The sequence below is a fragment of the Melampsora larici-populina genome (genome assembly GCF_000204055.1).
Source record: "Melampsora larici-populina 98AG31 unplaced genomic scaffold MELLAscaffold_49, whole genome shotgun sequence".
NCBI lineage: Eukaryota > Fungi > Basidiomycota > Pucciniomycetes > Pucciniales > Melampsoraceae > Melampsora > Melampsora laricis-populina.
Window position 1 is genome coordinate 211,080 of NW_006768813.1, and position 17,914 is coordinate 228,993.

Sequence of the window (17,914 nt, forward strand, 5' to 3'; positions counted from 1 at the left end):
CACACTTCTCATTTCTCAACAAGAACAACAACAACAAATCAAACAAAGGAAACAAGAAAATCAGATTCAAACTCAAAAAAGAAATATCATACAAATCATCAAACTAATAAAGAAATCGATCATCAACAATCAAACAAATCGACTTGAATATCTACTCATCAAAATCAAATCCAAATGGCAAATCTACCTAGTCCAGGTGATTTACAACAAACATGGGACTTTTTAAAAGAAGGTACAAATCATATCATGACTCGTTTAAGAGATGGAATGACTTTTGAAAAATATATGCAACTCTATACGTTAGTATTTTCTTTTCCTTAACTGAAGTCTTTGAGTGTTACGCCTACTGAACGTCCTTTCTTCTTGTTCGAAAAACAGTGTCGCGTATAATTATTGTACTTCTTCAAGAGTTCATAGCTCTGGTGCTGATGCTTTAGCATCATCCTCTTCAGGTGGTCGATGTGAGTTGATATTCTACTCTACTATCACTTCTTTGCTATATCACCTAATGTAAACTTTAATTTAGCCGGTGGAGCAAATCTTATGGGATCCGATCTATATCGATGCCTACAATTGTACTTTCTCGAACACGTCAAATTAGTCAAAGAAGTAAGTTTTCAATCCATTTCTTTTGATCTTTCAACCTGCCTGGCTGATCTGATCTTTTCATCAAACGCGTAGGGATCAGAAGAATTCTCTGGTGAAGCATTATTAAAATACTATACCGATGAATGGGATCGATTCACTACTGGTGCTACTTATGTCCATCGTTTGTTTACTTACCTTAATCGACATTGGGTGAAGAGAGAAAAGGATGAAGGAAGGAAAAATGTTCATCCAATTTACACAGTCAGTCTTTCCCCACACCTTTCATACACTAATCAAACGAGTCCTGAGCCTATGGTTTTGTTTTTTTTCGTATAGCTTGCACTCGTTAATTGGAAAGAACATTTCTTTTCAGATGTACAAAAACAGAACAAGTTGACTCAGGCTGTCTTAAGCTTGATCACCAAACAAAGGAATGGAGAAGCAATTGATACAAACTTAGTGAAACGAGCAGTTGATTCATTCGGTAAGATTCTCCGGTATCCTATCAATATTCTCATCCCACCAGATTTCTTTAATTCATCTTGGATTTTTTTTTTCGGAATTCTTTAGTTTCTCTTGGTCTAGATGAAAGTGATTCGAATCGACAAAACTTGGATGTTTATAAAGAATGTTTTGAAAACCCATTCGTAACCGCTACTAAAGACTTTTATCATGCCGAATCTACACAGTTCATCGCCAAGACTTCGATCACTGAGTATATGCAAAAGGCAGAGATGAGATTAAAAGAAGAAGAGGACCGGGTTGAGATGTATCTTCATCAAAGCTCACGTCGCGTCGTATGTCGTGTTTAATTCTTTTGGTTTATTTCTTGCGCTTATTCACTTCTCTCTGTTACAATCGTTATAGCTCGTTACTACTTGTGAGACCGTTCTGGTCAAAGATCAGGCTGTGAGCTTACAAGAAGAATTTCAGAAACTACTTGATCAAGAAAAAGAAGAAGGTACGCCGTCTCTTCTTTCATGCGCGTCTTCCTATCTCCTCACTAACTCATCTTGATGATTTGTTTATTTCATTAGACCTCGCTAGGATGTATGGATTATTAGCAAGGATCCACGAGGGACTTGAGCCCCTCCGCCTCCAATTTGAAGCAGTCATCAAAGCAAGTGGTCTAGCGGCTATCGAAAGAGTAGCAGGAGAGAAACCAGAAGCAGTAGAACCTAAAGCATATGTAGATGCGATCCTTAGTGTTCATTCTAAATATTTAGATTTAGTTAAGAAATCCTTTAGATCTGAATCAGGTTTTAGTGCTGCACTTGATAAAGCTTGTAGAGATTTCGTTAATCGGAATGTGATCACTGGAAAATCAAGTGGGAAATCACCTGAATTGTTGGCGAAATATACTGATCAACTTTTAAGGAAGACTAATAAGGTTGGGGAAGAGGCTGATCTTGATGCTGCACTCATTCAAACTGTTGGTCACTTTCCCTCTACTCTCTCTCTCTGACTCTCTCTCTTTGCTTAGTTTGACATAACCTCTGATCTGAACCTCTTGGCTTGAAATAACACTTAGATGACGGTGTTCAAGTACGTTGAAGATAAAGACGTTTTTCAAAAGTTTTATTCAAAGATGTTGGCGAAAAGATTGGTACATTCTCAATCAGCATCAGATGATGCTGAAGCTAATATGATCAGTCGGTTGAAAGAGGAATGTGGTGTTGAATATACCTCTAAGATGACCCGAATGTTTTCAGGTAAATGGTCATCACTATTCTCAACTCGATATCCTTTCTGCTCTTGTTAAACACATCAACAATAACCCGTATTTGACTTATTTCCCTTGATGCTTTACAGACATGTCATTGTGTAAAGATTTGAATGATCAGTTCAAGGAAAAGATGACACAGACGCACGATGCTAATGATCTATCACGTGAGTCACTAAGCAGATCTCCAAATGCACTGAAAGAGCTTTCTAATCCATTTAGCACGCGTGTTCTAGTCGATTTCCATGCTCTCACTCTCACCGCTTCATCATGGCCACTATCAGCTCCTGCAACGACTCTAACGATCCCCATTGAAATCTTACCGACCTATGAACGATTTATTAGATACTATCAAAACAAACATAGTGGAAGAAAGTTAACATGGCTATGGCATTTATCAAGATTAGAATTATCAACGACTTATACAAAGATGAAGTATACCTTTACAGTTTCGAGTTATCAAGCTGCAGTCTTATTACAATTTAATGTAGGAGGTGATTCATTGACGTTTGGTGAATTGGAAAAAGCTACTACTTTGGATCCTGTCACTTTGAAATCGAATTTACAGTTACTTGTGAAACAAAAGGTTTTAACAGAAGATGAAGATTCGTATGATTTAAATCTTGGTCAGATTACGTTTTCATTCTGTTGTTTTTTTCCTTCTTCTTCTTCTTTTCTTTTTCTTGGGATGAACTTTTTTTTACCGATTGATGATTGATGTGATTGCGTGTGTGTTTTTTTGGCGTAGATTTTAAGTCTAAGAAGATTAGAGTGAATTTGAATATGCCGATCAAGTCTGAACAAAAAGTGGAATCTGCAGATGTATTAAAAACAGTAGATGAAGATCGAAAGTTATTAATCCAAGCTGTTATCGTTAGGTAACTTGATCTCACTTTTCTTTTGTCTCTCTCTCTTTTATCACTCATTTACCGAAAAAAAAATATAACGAAATCAAAATCCAACCGAACTTTTTTGTTTTGTTTTGTTAGGATTATGAAAGCAAGAAAGACATTGAAACATCAAGCCTTAATTCAAGAATCGATTTCACAATTAACTTCAAGGTTTAAACCTGCAGTTGGAGATATTAAGAAAGCGATTGAAACATTAATTGAAAAGGAATATATTCAAAGACAAGATGGATCAAGAGATGTATTTGAATATTTGTAAGTTGTTTGTTCAAAAGAAAAAAAGAAAAAATTAAGGATTTGAGAAAAAAAAAATTAAAATGAACATTGGGGGTTTGGGGGGTTTGCTTTTTTCGTAGAGCTTGAAAAAAAAAAACGAAAGAAAAGAGACGAAAGAGAAAAGTCAGAAAGAAAGAAATGAAAAGAAACGAAGAAGAAAAGAAACGAAAAGAGAAGAAGAAAAGAAACGAAAGAGAAACCAAACCAAAAAGAAAAGATAAGCTGATGTGATGTGATGTGTTTGTTGAAAGAGTTGTGGTGGTGGTATTCAAAGTGGTTTATTTCTTTTTCATTTGATATGTTTGAAACAATAATAATGTAGAAAAAACAAAAAATCGATTGATCATTTTATTTTTTTTCATTTTTGGAAAATTTTAAGTAAAAAGTGGATTCTTTTTTTTTTTTGAAATAAATTTTATATATCTTTTTTTTGAATTTGTTTCATACGAGGATTTGATGAGTAGGGAGAAATGGTTTGGAGTGGTTTTATGAGGCGGTTTTAATAAGGGGTTTGATTACTGCTTTGGAGTTGTTGAATAGGTTTGAAGGGTACGTTAAGAGCAAGCTCAACTTGTCAACTTAACTGAGCTTGCAGAGTAAAGATAAGCCTTTGTGGTGGTAAAACGGGTTGATTGTTAGGATGATTTAACAAAGTTTTCAACCTCTTGAATATGATCAGCAGACAATAGAGATGAAGTTAGAAAGCTCAACCATCTTATATACCTGTGTCACTTTTCTTCAGAGTATGTATCACTCAAATATCTACACATCCACAAAGGCTCAATGTGATAATGAGATCCAACCGAGATTGAAATTATTATTTTTTGATCAAAGCTTTTACAAAATAAACACTTGAATCGAGATTATTTATAACGTCAACGTTTTCCTAATTTTTCAAAAAAAACGTTTTTTTCTAAATACACATGATACTTTTGATTTTGAAAGAAGGTTTTGGAAAAAAACACTCAAATACATCTCATTTTTCATTTTACATCCATGACCAAACTTTTTTGAGGGTGTAGTAAAGATTCTAATCATCTTCTTTCTTAATTTATTTAAACTTTTCAATCATCAAACCTTCCATTAATTAATTCTAATTTCTCATTCCAATATAAACCTTTCAAGAATTTATTATTACAATCCCCTTTCTTCCTCCTAAATCACACACACACTACATACTTTTCAGTATGCCACAAATGGTTTGTGTAATGCGATCCAAGCTTCTAAACTTCTCCAAAAATCAGCTGCTGCTGATTTATCTATATGACGTTTGGATTGATCAATCTAAAGAAGAAGAAAAACAAAAAAACATCAAATCTTAATATTCCAAAAACAAATGGAAATTTTTAATTCAGATAGAGAAGTGAGATGTGTATTTTTTTTGTGAGACTTACTCTTAATTCGGTGACGTTCCAGGCTCTTACTTTTGGATTAGGTGGATCATGTGTCCATTGCATAAAGAATCCTTTAACTATAAACAAACCAAAGAAAAAACATTCAACTCGATCAATTTCAATCAAAGAAAAAATAAACAGAAATCTAGATGAAGATCAGCAGAAATCTAGAATTTGATTTTTGAACTGACCATGATGAAAAAGTTCTTTTGGATCACTCCATCTATAAGGTCTAAATTGCCATTCTTGACCAGTAGTCATCACACAAACCACCCTATCCCAAGCATCTTCCCCAAACTTACTTAGAGCATCTACACCATCCACCACAAAGTACCGTGCAGCTCGATCGCTCGATGAATTAGATTGATGGCCTCCCAAACTAGAAGGTAAGACGACGTGTGATGAGGTGTAACCTCTACGATGTCTTACTTCGACTACGTCTTCTGATGCGGTAGTTTGAGTGCCTGAAGTTCTTAGAACGTTTGGTGGTTCGAATCTGTTCTTTAGCAAAAAAGGAGCATCCATTGTGTGATGAGGATTTTAAAGACTGGGAAGATAAAAAGGGTTCAGAAAGATGGTCTTACACTGCATCTTCCAAGAACCGTTTCACATTCTGCATGGTGATCAAAGCAGAAGAAGAAGGAGAAATAATAATGATCGGATTCATCGGTCTTCTCTTAGCACTACCTGTACCATTCGAACCAGGCGGACCGATCTGTTTGACCATTCCCACTCCTCCTGATCCACCAGCTTGTCTGATCCTTAAATCTTCTTTACTAGACTTGATCCTATCTAAAACTAAAGTTCTAGCGTTTTCGAAATTGATCAGTTTATGACTGTTGCCTCTTAAAACACTCTTTCGATCTGACACTTGACGAATCTCGTGTAATTTCATGATCCGTTTCACTAATTCTTGATCAGGTTTGTCTACTATATATCTCACTCTTTTATTAGGTGATGGTCCTACTCCTCCTCCTGCTCCTACGACTCCTCCTGCTATTCCATTTTGAGTTTCGACACTCAAGTCTTGATGATGAGTTGATAAACTTTCTTGCGCGTTGGTCTGATGGTTCGAAACTTTAGATTGATGATGATCAGTTGTGTTAGGATGTCCAATCGAATTAATCTGATGATTTAAATCTTGATAAAGTGAATGAGACAAATCTATTTGAAGAATCCGATTAGGTTCAATCGAGTTTTTACTCTCTAAATAATCATTCAAAAGTTTCCGTTCAGTTGCAGTTACAAAACTACATTTTTGTAAATTAGCTTCTTGAATGTAAGATCCTACACCTGATTCTCGATTCAAATAACATAACAAGATCGATTGAAGATCATAAAAGTGTTCAGGTGAAGTAAGTGGGGTTGAATCGATTGGTGAATCTGGTTTTCGATACCTTGTGACTAATGTTTTTGGAATTAAGATTCGTTGACCTGATGAACTTGGTAATGATAACATACTACAATCTGATAAAGTAAATACTTTTTGGTTTTCTGATGAGATTAAATGTATATCATTTCTACTTGTGATGGCTCTTCTTAATAAGATCAGTGGATCTAGTTTGTTGGATGATGATGAACTTGACATTTTGATTTCTTGTTGGATGGATTCGATTTGATTTGATTTGATGCTGAGCAGTGAGTTGGTAGTTGGTAGTTGGTAGTTGGAATATGGTAAAGAACTCAATCTCATTTCGATCAATCTTTACAAACCCGATCCACTCTCTTTCGAGTATCAGTCGGGTCGAGTAATCCAAACCCTTCAACTCAACTCATCAGAACTTCTCCATCTTATTATTCCTCACTATACTTATGGCCATTCCCATATAATTTACAAACCAAAGACATTGATGAACTTATCTTACATACTCACTCATCTCTGATCACTCTTACTCAGACCCAAAACCAGTCTATTATGTAATCCAATCAGAAAGCATTTTGTATTCAATAATGATCAAAGACCAAACTTCCTTGCAAAAACAACACCCGAATGTTCGTATCATAACCTCATTTTTTTTCAAGAAACACTTCTTGGAAAACTTGGAATAGAGTCATGAGAGTGACTAGATTTTGTATGTAGTGTTGATCTGAAAAGCCATTTATAAGAAATCATTAAATTCTTGATCATTTCTTTCTTTTGGTTTACGTAATTATAACTTATTAAAGAGGTGACTTGTTTTACATAAGAAGTGATGTAAGTGAATCGAAAATGGTTTCTGAGTGTAGAAGAAATTCTTTTGGTTTGATCAGGAAATTGAAGGTACTCTTTTTGAGCTGGTTTTCTTAAGAAATGAGTTGAAGGATGTGGTAGGACATATAAACTGGTTCATATTTGTTCAAGGTATTCAAAAAAGTACAATTAGATCAATAGAACAAGAATCCAAACTCCAAACTCCAAACTCCAAAACCTTCAAAACCCTCGAAAACTAAACCAAAAAGAAACAACCCAAACCCCACGGAACGTTTTTCATCACCAAATCCTCCATTCAACTACCCAGACCAAAACTTGATATTTTGATCTTCGAGTTCTTTTTCTTTTAAATCATCATCATTTATATCTTTTAATGAAACCGAATTCAATTCGTCTAGCCTAAGGTTTAATCTTTTCCAATAATTTTGGATTTGTAAATCTTTAGGTCTGTTTCTTTTGGCTTGTTCGATTTCGTTTAACATTGAACGGGTATAAACTGTCTGTTTTTTTTTACAAAAAAAAACATTGGGTTGGATTAGGTTGGATTGAATTTGGATTTGGATTAGAAAGTTTGAGGGTTGAAATGGTTCAAGAAGAAGATAATGAAAAATTATTACTCTTTCTCTTTTTCGATCACGAACAAAGGTTTGACGGATTTCATTTAATCGGTCATAATAAAACGAACCTAATCCGCATCCAAAGATCAGGATTCAGTACGAACCCACTCAAGAGATCGAATCCGAAGAAAACAGATCCACTTACGATCAAGAGGATGATGAGGTAAGCCCGCTTGAGACCGATCGGCTTGATCGAGTTCAATGATTCTCAATAACTCACGTTCTTCATCCATTCTTCTTTGATTAGATTTCCTTCTAGACGAAATCATCATTGAGATATGTTCAGGTTGATTTGCATATCTAGGTAACGGTTTATTAAACAAACTAGGACGTAAGAATCTTCCGGTCATGATTGGTTTTTTAGGTCTCTTTAGGATAGTTTGATAATATGATTTGTAAATCTTAGACCACGAGCTTCGGGTTTGGTGTTCGATGATTTGGGTTCGTTTGGTTTGGATAAAGTGGGATGGGTTTGATAAAGTTAATTGGTTTAGGTATGAATATGCTAATCTTAATGAGTTTTGGATTTCTGGAATCGAGCTTAATGATCGGTTTTGTTTGAATCGATCTCTGATCTCATTAACCAAAACGTCTTTATACCTTGATGAAGTTTGATAATGCTGATCTGCTGACTTAGTATGTTTAATCAAAGATTTGTATAATGACCATTTAGTAGGAATAGTATGTGATTTGATTTTGGACCAATTTATGGTTGAGGGATTGATGATAGATTGGTTTGATTTGGGTTGATACTTTGGTCGGTTCTTTAGGATGGTTTTGATTTGGGTGAGGATAGGAAGTGTGGTAGGGATGATCGGATTGGAATGAGAATGTGATTGTGAATTTATCTTTTTGGGTGAAAAGTTGGGAAGTTTGACATGTTTCATTGGCATCGGGTTTTAGTTTATTTCGTTTTTCATTTCTTCGTATTCTTGGACTTCAACTGATCCATTCTGCTTATGCTTGACTCGTGAGCTTTGGGATGGGTTCAAAAGTCGTGTTCGTCTTGAGAAGTCATGAATTCTGCTTAATCCTCAATGACAATACACTCTGACACCGCGGGAATGAATAGGAATGAATTATGTTCGAAACCCGATTGAGGGAAATTGTGGTGTCCGAGTCCGCAACTTCCTTCAATTGTGGATTTCACAATAGGTTCACATGTTACCATCGAGCTATACCATACTCAATATACCACATGTAGAGCAACAGCTCACTGGCTTGAATTGCTTTGATGCAGCCATTCTGCCCAATTTGCCAGTGTGTTTGGAGCCTGGAACCAAGGATATGAATAGGATCAAAGATAGCAAACACTTTACCATTGGGTTTACAAGGGGCCCCACGGTTGAGTTGGCCCTGGGGTCAGCTTTGTACAGCTATGGTACTGAGGCCCCTTGATGGCCATTGAGGGGGTACTGAAGCTTTATTAAGACAAATCTTCATGGTGCCACAGGGGTATTGGAGGGAAAAAACATTCTTAATTACAATATATTGCCCAACATGAAAACATATTGAGTTACAATTAGGATTTTAGTGGATGGAAAAAACATTTTAAGTTACGATTCAGGTGTTGGTGGACAGAAAAAATATTCTAAGTACATCTGGAATATTAGGGGGGCTCAAGTCAAAATATTTGCGGCCTTTTTTTAAAAAATTGGGGAAAGTTTTTTACAGTACCGTGCTGTAAAAACTTTTCCCAATTCATAAAAACGGACCGTAAAAATTTCTTTTGGATCTCCTTCTGAGCAGCAAATTTACGCAAATTTGCGTAAATTTACTGCTCATAAAAATTTGGGAAAAGTTTTTTACGATAAAAGTAGTAAATTTTTTTGACTTGAGCCCCCCTAATACTATTGGTGGATGGAAAAAAATGTCTTGAGGTGTGATTTAAGGTATTGGTGAATGTAAAAAACGTTCATTTTGAGTTACAATTATCATCTGAAGTTCTTTTATGATTTATTTGAAATTTCTTTGAAAGTCCTTTAAACTTTCTCTGAAGTTTATTTAAACTTTTTTGAAATTTCCTTGAAAACTTTCTCTGGCCTGCCAGTGACTGGTAAGTACATCAACTCCCTCTAAAGGCATAAATTTTATGCATATGTATACGTGCCAAGCCAGTTCCAGGCCAGGAACTGGTGGGCTGGTACAGTTCACCTTCCAGGCCAGTGAGTGAACTCATAAGTTTGAGAATTGATTAAGCGCAAGGATAGCTTGAAACTCATCTTGAGAGAGATGTGTAGGAGAGTTGTAAGAGACGTGCCAGGATAGAGTCAAGGGTGTTGCTGCTTAGTGTATAGATTGCAACGTGAAGAACTAGTACAATAGTGAACGTGGATATTGAAGAACTATCCAGTAACTCAGTATAAGCATAGTCTTATAGGCTCATAACATCACTCCCCCTTTTATGACTCAACCCCCTCTTGCAGGTTAGCATCTTTCCCCGGGTTGGCATTAAAAAACCCAGTGGGAAAAAGCCATAACCCTCACTTGTACCCCTTTGCCTTTCTATAACTTTCATCTGCATTTGGATATTTTGAATTGAATTGTTTTACTAACTCACTCGCATTCTTCAAATTTTCTTCCGGTTCCCACGTGTCAAAGCTTGAATCATATCCTTTCCAACTGATTAAATACTCCATTTTCCCTTTTCCTCTTCTTCTTTTGTCTAATACCTCCTGGACCTCATATTCTTCTTCTTCTTCTATCACAATTGGCGGTGGTTGTGTTGCTTCTTGACCTTTGATCGTGCCTTTCCTAAATTCTCTTAATAAATTTACGTGAAAAACATTGTGAACTTTTTTCATTGACATTGGTAATTCTAACTTGTAAGCATTAGTTGATATTTTACTACTTATCCTGAATGGTCCTAACCATCGGTGAGAGAATTTCGTGGTTGGTCTCGTAGTTGATATATGTTTGCTACTTAACCAAACCTTCATTCCGATTTTCCATTTTGGTGTTTCCAGTACTTTCTTGTCAAATTGATTCTTCATATTTTCTTGCGTAATCAATAATGAATCTTTCAATTCTTGTTGCACTTCACGTAATCGCTTGAACCTGTCTTCAACCAGTGGGATTTGTTGTCCACTCGACGCTACTCCTGCAAATCCTACATCATAGCCGTAGTTAGCCCTAAACGGAGACATACCTATCGCAACATGCTCGTTGTTGTTGTACGCAAATTCTGCAGTTGGTAAGAGCATTGACCAATCATCTTGCTTGTAGCTTGTAAAGTGCCTGATGTACTGTTCCACTGCCTTGTTTGTAATTTCGGACTGACCGTCAGTTTGGGGGTGATAAGCCGTCGACGCTTGAGTATGAATCCCTAGCTTCCTGTTGATATCTCTTGTTATCCTAGAGATGAAGACGCTGCCTCTATCAGATGTGATAGTTTCAGGCGTCCCATGGAGCTTCCAAACATTCGAAATCATTAAATCAGCTAATTGGTCAGAATTCATAGTTTTGTTACAGGCCATGAAATGGGCCATCTTAGTTAGGCGATCAACAACAGTTAGGATACTATCGTGTCCATTGGATTGTGGTAGGTCAGTGATTAGATCATAGCAGATATCCGTCCACGGTCCTTTCGGGATTGGTAGCGGTTGTAAACTTCCGAAGGGTTTTGTTGTTCTTGCTTTGATCCTTTGACATGAATGACATCCGTCAACGTATTGATATACGTAGCTCTTTAGTGATGGCCAGTGAAACGCTCTTTTGACTAAAGCAAGAGTGCGCATCCTACCCGGGTGTCCTGCTAATCTGCTATCATGTCGAGATCGAAGGATCATCAGTTTCAGTTCTGCATCATTGGGGACTTCAATAATATTTTTAAAATATAACACTCCGTTGATACACTTGTAGTCTTTCAATAACTTTGAATTCGGCATTTCTTCACATAGCTTCATAGTTTCTGTGATTCGTGAGTCATTGCGTGATCTGATTTTAACTTCTTCAATTAATTTTAAATCATTCCATACTTCTTCATTATCGTTTTCATCTTCCAATTCAATTTTGTCTATTGCCGGCTCTTCTACTTGCCTCTCATCATCAAACCACTTCTCAATCACTTCTAATTCATCAATGAAAGCATCCTCCGGTAGGTTTTCAGGTTTGATTAACTGTCCAAACGAGAGCTTGTCCTCTTTCGAAGGAGCTAAATCTGGCCTTCGCGACAGAGCATCCGGCTTCGTTGATTGCTTACCCGGCCTGAAGCATATCTCAAAATCAAAACTTCCTAAAATTTCCGCCCATCTAGCTTGTCTACGGCAATTCTTTTGTTGTCATCAGTGATTGAAGGTTCTTGTGGTCGGTATATACGATTACACTCAGTCTGTTGGGGTTGCCTTCAAGGTAATGTCTCCATTCCTTGAAAGACGCCACAACTGCTAGAAGCTCCTTATCGAAAATTTCGTAATTTCTTTCTGCTTTGATGAGTGATCGTGACAAGTAAGCTACCGGGTGGAGTTCGCCATCGTCCTCAGAGACTTGTGATAGTACTGCCCCTAGGGCAAAGTCTGAACAGTCACATTCTAAAACAAATGGACGGTACGGGTTCGCTATCTTCAGTACTGGTGCTGAGGTGAAAGATGTCTTCAGTGTTTCGAATGCGCGTTGACATTGGTCCGTCCATTCGAAGGGAGTGTCCTTTTGTGATAGGGCGTGTAATGGGCGTGCTATCTTCGAAAACTGTGAAATGAATCTCCGGTAGAAGTTTGAAAAGCCTACAAATGTTTGGACTTCAGATAGGTTACGTGGGATTGGCCAGTCTTGAACTGCTTGAACTTTAGTCTTGTCCATTTTGATTTGATTCTTCGAAATAATCAGTCCAAGGTACGCTATCTCAGATTGTGAGAATTTGCACTTCTCAGGCTTTAACCAAACGTTTTGCTTCTTCAGGATTTCTAATACTTCCTTCACAACTTCTTGATGGTTCACTCCTGGTTGAGTATAAATGAGTATATCATCTTGATATGCCGCTACATCTCTTCCTATGCGAGACTTTAATATATCCTGAATGAAGTACTGAAAAAATCCGGGTGCTCCAGTTGGGCCGAAGGGCATAGTTAAAGGTTCGAATTGTCCTGCCTTACATATGAATGCTAGTTTTGCTTCATCACCTTCACGAACCCTGAGATTGTTGTATCCATTTCTCATATCAAGACTGGTGAATTGATCAGCGTTCAATAAGCTGTCAATTAATTCCATTGTCAATGGAAGAGGATACTTATTCTTAACCGTAAGCGCGTTCAATCTTCTATAGTCAAAGCATGGGCGTAGATTTCCATCTTTCTTTCCCGTGAAAAGAACCGGGGCCGCCCACGGAGAGGTTGTTCGTCTGATGGTTCCATTAGCCAGTCCTTTGTTTAACATTTCATTGAGAGCTTCGTTTTCTTTGGGTGATAGGGGAATTACTCTACCAGCCTGAGGAGTGGCTCCTGGAACTAGGTCAACTCTGAGATTGTATGGTCGATGGGGGGGTAGGACATTTGAATTTCCTTTTTCAAACATAGCAAGGTATTCATGGTACGCTTTCGGGACTAATTCTGCTGCCGTCTTTTCTGGGGTGTTCTTGTTACTTTCTGCGGCTAGTTTTGCTGAGAGATTCCAAGATGTTTTTGCAGTTGCTAAGGCGTACAATAGTGACTTTTGGATGTAAGATCTTCTCGGGTTCATGATTCCTGACTGTTGGCTACGGTGAAGGTTCTGCCGGATTGGTATCTGTGGTTTTGGGAAATATTGCAAAGATGCTTTCTTCTTCATCTGTTCACAAAACTTGATAGAACTAAGGCCTTCGAACTCACATTGCGGGGGCTTAAGCATATCAACGATACACGCCCCCTCATTACAGCTCTTAGCTTGCCTTATAGGCTCCATCTTCGGACCTTCTAAGGCTTTTGGCAGGCTTGATGATACTGTCTCGGCAGTAGCACTTTCTTGTTTCGGGTCAATCTCGTGTTCCTGATGGTTTAATTGAACAATTGGAGAGGAAACCAGCTTGCTACTGTCATGGTTAAGATCTAGACAGGGGTGATTATCGAACTCACATTGCGGGGGCTTTTGTGTATCTATGATACTCACCCCCTCGTCAAGTTGCCTAGCGTGCCTCTTGGGCTCCATTCCTTGGACCGTCGAGGTGTTTTTCAGCCTTGACGACACTGTTTCAACAGTGGCAATCTTCATGGGGTCCGTCTTGAGTGTACTTCGTTCCCAATCAATCAATCAAAAGTTTTCCTTGATCCACGGGATTCCTAAGACTACATCGTACTTGTCTCGAAGTTTTGTGACAATGAATGTTGTTTCTTGATTCTGATTATTGACAATGTAATCTCCAGTGTGTGTGACTGATGCTTCATGACCGCTGAATCCAGTCACACTTCTGGGTTCAGGCAATGGATAACTGCTAAGTCCGTTGTTGCTCACAAAGTCCGAACTTACAGCTTCATGCGTAGCCCCGCTGTCAATGAGGGCTCGCGCGTTAATGGTTGTGTCTTTGGAAGGGTCGTAGAGTTGGATCATGGTAATAATTCGATTATCATGCATTTCAAGACTACTGAGATCGCCCTTTTCAACTCCTATCTCCAACTTGCTCGGGTGAGGCACAACCATCACTCCCGAGCATCTCCATTTTTTGACTTGTCTGCTCTACTAACTTCACTACTGACATTTGAGTTTTCTATCTTGCTATCTTATTCAGCTAATCTAGCATTAATACGTTTCTCAGCATCATTAAATTTTGAAAAATAACCTCCTCTTCTTCTTTTAGATGTCGGGCATTGCGCTATCATGTGATCTTTCCTTCCACAGCTATAACACGCTCTATCTGCACCTCGTCTTTTATACTCCTCAGCTGATATGTCCAATCGATACGCCGAACAGTCCATGGCATCGGGATCATGCACAGGAGTGGCTTGGGTCATTGCCGAACTCTGACTAGTCTCTGTCGATCGCTTGTGAATTTTGTTGTCAAGTTTTATTGCAAACTTGGCCATCTCGTCGACTTCAGTGAAAGTTTCTCTTATCATATAAATCGAGACTTCGGTTTTCAATCCTTGTTTGAATTGAGAGACTAGGATTTGTTGAGGCCATTTGACAACTAACGAGAGCTCAGAGAACTTGATCCAGTAATCGGAAACAGTTCTGGTTTGCTTGAGAGCTCTCAACTCCTTCTCAGCCTTCGCAATACGCTCGGTGTCGAAGAAGGTTGCTTTAAAGGAATCGACGAATTTGTCCCAAGTGACCAGGTGAGCGGTTTCACTGTTAAGGACTTGGTCTATGATGCTTTGACCCCAAATACTGGCTTTGCCGGTGGTGTACGAGAGAGCAAACACAACTCTGGATTGTTCATCCGCGAACTGATTGCCGTTTAGCCTCATATACAGGCCTAGTTGGTTCAAAAAGATCTCGGCCTTCTGGCCTTTCGAACCATCAAATTTATCAGGTGTTGCCACCTTCAGTGGTCTTACTGATTGCGTTACGACAGGGATCTGAGTCGGAGCTTGGGCTTGTGATGGAAGAACATCAATGCCACTCATCGGCACTTGTTGAGTTTGGGCCGACAGCTTGTCCTGCTCCAGCTGCTGTATTCGAAGTTCAGCTTGCTGGCGGAGAGTTGTTTCTTGTTGTCAAAGTCTCGTCTCTTCGGAAAGTCTCGTATTCAAATCTGCAAGTTGTTTCAATATTTCATCCATATCTAATTCAGTTTGTGCTTCTGAGATCTTGTGTCGATTAGACTTCGATTCAGTTGAATCCGAATTAGTTGGGCTTGTGGGTACTGAGAATTCCGGCGTGTTGACTAGATTGCGGAGTTACGAGGGTGAGATCTAAGTAATACCACTACAGTTTATTCTTCTACTTCTAATTTTAACTTTCACTTCTTAAATCTTAATTTCCGTACTATTTTGATCTTCTTCCTTGTTCGAACTTTTATGATTTCTAACTTTAAATTTATTTTAACTTTGAGATTTTCCAACCTTGCTTATAGATTTGATCCTAATCAATTTTACCGGTTTCTTTTGTTCGATTTCTTCGTTTTTGAACTTCTTTTCTTCTTGCTTCTTTTTGACCGTATCCTATAGGTGATTAGACGTTGCAATATGTAAAAGACGTGCCAGGATAGAGTCAAGGGTGTTGCTGCTTAGTGTATAGATTGCAACGTGAAGAACTAGTACAATAGTGAACGTGGATATTGAAGAACTATCCAGTAACTCAGTATAAGCATAGTCTTGTAGGCTCATAACAAGAGTTTTCAGCTAAAGTTTTAAGTTTATTGACAAGAAGTTGCTCAGAGACTAGATTTCCTGCAAAGTCAAGCCAGTCAAGGTCATCCAGTGAGAGCATTTCACCAGGTGCTTGGTGAGCAGAAAGCTCTTTAGACCTCTCCGAGTTTTTCTCTTTTAGGTGCTGCACCACACTCAAGATGGTGGAGTAAAGACTCTTTGCTAGGCATAACTGGTGTTATCTTCAAAGAGGGAAGAGACAAATCTGCAAGATAGATGAAATTCCCAAGACGTGTTGCATGTGGTGGATTGTCATAGTTGTAGGAAATTTGGTCAAAACCAAACTCTTGATCTGCATTGTGATTCATTTTGGGTTTGATACAGGCTGTTGTGGCTTGAAACTTTGAATTGTTGAAATTGCAGGTCAGAGAAAACTTAACAAAGTCCCTTGCCAAAGGCCCAAGCCCCAGCAAGGGACTTACTGCATAAAACAGGATCCTGGTGTGAGAAGTGAGGGAAATCAATGAATTGAATGAAATCAAAGGATTGACCAATCCTTTGACAGATCAATCCTTTGACATGAGATCAATGATTGAAATGAAATGTTTGTTCAGATGAGATCAATGAGAGAGAAATAATGTGTGGTTGACAGTGCTGAGAAAGTGTGAAATGTTGGACCAGGTATCTACAAAGAACCCCACTTCAAGAGAAGAATTTCTTGTGCTGTGGAAACCAAGTAGTCAAAAATAAGTTGAAATATTCAATTTTCAACAAGATATCTGGATTTCCATTAATGCAAGAAATCTAATAATACCCTTGGATCCCAAATTGGATGAGGTTTGAGGCTTGACATCAATTTGTTCAGAGAAAAACTTGCTGCTCCAACATTTTGAGCTTCTTGACACTAGGGACTATACATACCTGAAAATTCTCTCTTGGATACATCTGGTACAAGGCTGGCCAGTGTTGAGATACTGTCTAGGGGATAGATCTGATTGTGAGAAGAGTTGTGTAGGATCCCATTTGAAGCTAGTACTATGGTTCATATGACAAATGGTGAGAAGAGGGGTGAAGGTACTATGTAGTAGTGTACAATACCCTGGGTCAACCCTATGCCTGCAACACAGCACGGCACAAGAAGGGCATTTGCGGCTGTGTTGCTCCACAACACATAGCATACTGGCCGCAAACTGTGTTACATTACTCCAAGCACTGCAACATGTGAATATAGGTAAGCCAAGTTGCACACCAGCCCACCTATTGTGCAACACAACATGTGCAACAGTGCCCAAAAAACCAACCCATGATTTTGCGGACCACAATGTCAGAGAAAATGTCCTGATCCCAAGCACCTTGTTGTGCATCAGGGTGGCCTGTAAGACTTATTTAGAATTTGCACAACAGTGTGGTGTGGAAATCCTGCAATGTACCAGGGGCTCAGCATGCAACATCTGCATTACCGGCCCAGGGTTGCCTGGGTACATGTTATTGCTCTGTTATATAGCAGAGTAACCTAAGCCCCAGCCCATTGTGCAGCGGTTTGCTCCACTCATGGGATTTGTGCCCTGGAGTACAATCTCTCTCACCATGTCCGGGTGGTGTTTGCCTGTCGACGAGCGCACACAAGTCGCCTTTGTGCCTCAATGGCAGTCCATGTGCTCTCATTGCCGGGCGACTGCCAAAAGGACATGGTGTCTGTGTAGTGGTGATCCTAGCAGAGTCTAAAACCACTTTTCTCCCGCACCACTCACCCTTACTCCACCGCAGTGGTTGTGGTGGATGGCTGTGTCCATTGTCTTCAAGCAAGAAATGAGAGAAAAACCACTGAGTCCTGGTGGTGTGATGATGTGAGATGGCTTGCCATGAGAGAATCAAGTCTTGACTTCTTGTGAATTGTGGGTCATGACCATTCTATTCTGCACAGTTGTACAGTTTTGTTGCCTCACTCTCTCTGTGCCACCTTTCACCGGGGGCCCTGAGCTACCTTTCACAGGTTGTACA

At 38.7% G+C, this 17,914-nt stretch overlaps 3 protein-coding genes across 3 annotated transcripts; 1 reads left to right on the plus strand and 2 right to left on the minus strand.

Moving 5' to 3' along the window:
• Window positions 1-103: 103 nt before the first annotated feature.
• Window positions 104-3,916, plus strand: MELLADRAFT_45123 (uncharacterized protein; the record flags this gene model as incomplete). Its single annotated transcript, XM_007415181.1, has 14 exons — window positions 104-299; window positions 379-461; window positions 527-609; window positions 682-849; window positions 925-1,072; window positions 1,159-1,385; window positions 1,456-1,549; window positions 1,626-2,020; window positions 2,120-2,300; window positions 2,401-2,478; window positions 2,548-2,937; window positions 3,060-3,189; window positions 3,301-3,474; window positions 3,576-3,916. The coding sequence occupies 14 exons, from the start codon at window positions 175-177 to the stop codon at window positions 3,580-3,582; spliced, it is 2,283 nt and encodes a 760-aa protein (XP_007415243.1).
• A 761-nt stretch (window positions 3,917-4,677) lies between these two features.
• Window positions 4,678-6,549, minus strand: MELLADRAFT_117789 (uncharacterized protein; the record flags this gene model as incomplete). Its single annotated transcript, XM_007415277.1, has 4 exons — window positions 4,678-4,779; window positions 4,890-4,966; window positions 5,081-5,390; window positions 5,743-6,549. 4 exons carry the CDS (start codon window positions 6,475-6,477, stop codon window positions 4,678-4,680), a joined length of 1,224 nt encoding a protein of 407 aa, XP_007415339.1.
• Window positions 6,550-7,195: 646 nt separating this feature from the next.
• MELLADRAFT_72980 (uncharacterized protein) lies at window positions 7,196-8,724 on the minus strand (the record flags this gene model as incomplete). The annotated part of the gene is made up of 3 exons (XM_007415276.1): window positions 7,196-7,580; window positions 7,698-7,765; window positions 7,843-8,724. 3 exons carry the CDS (start codon window positions 8,588-8,590, stop codon window positions 7,380-7,382), a joined length of 1,017 nt encoding a protein of 338 aa, XP_007415338.1.
• Between the last annotated feature and the right edge of the window lie 9,190 nt (window positions 8,725-17,914).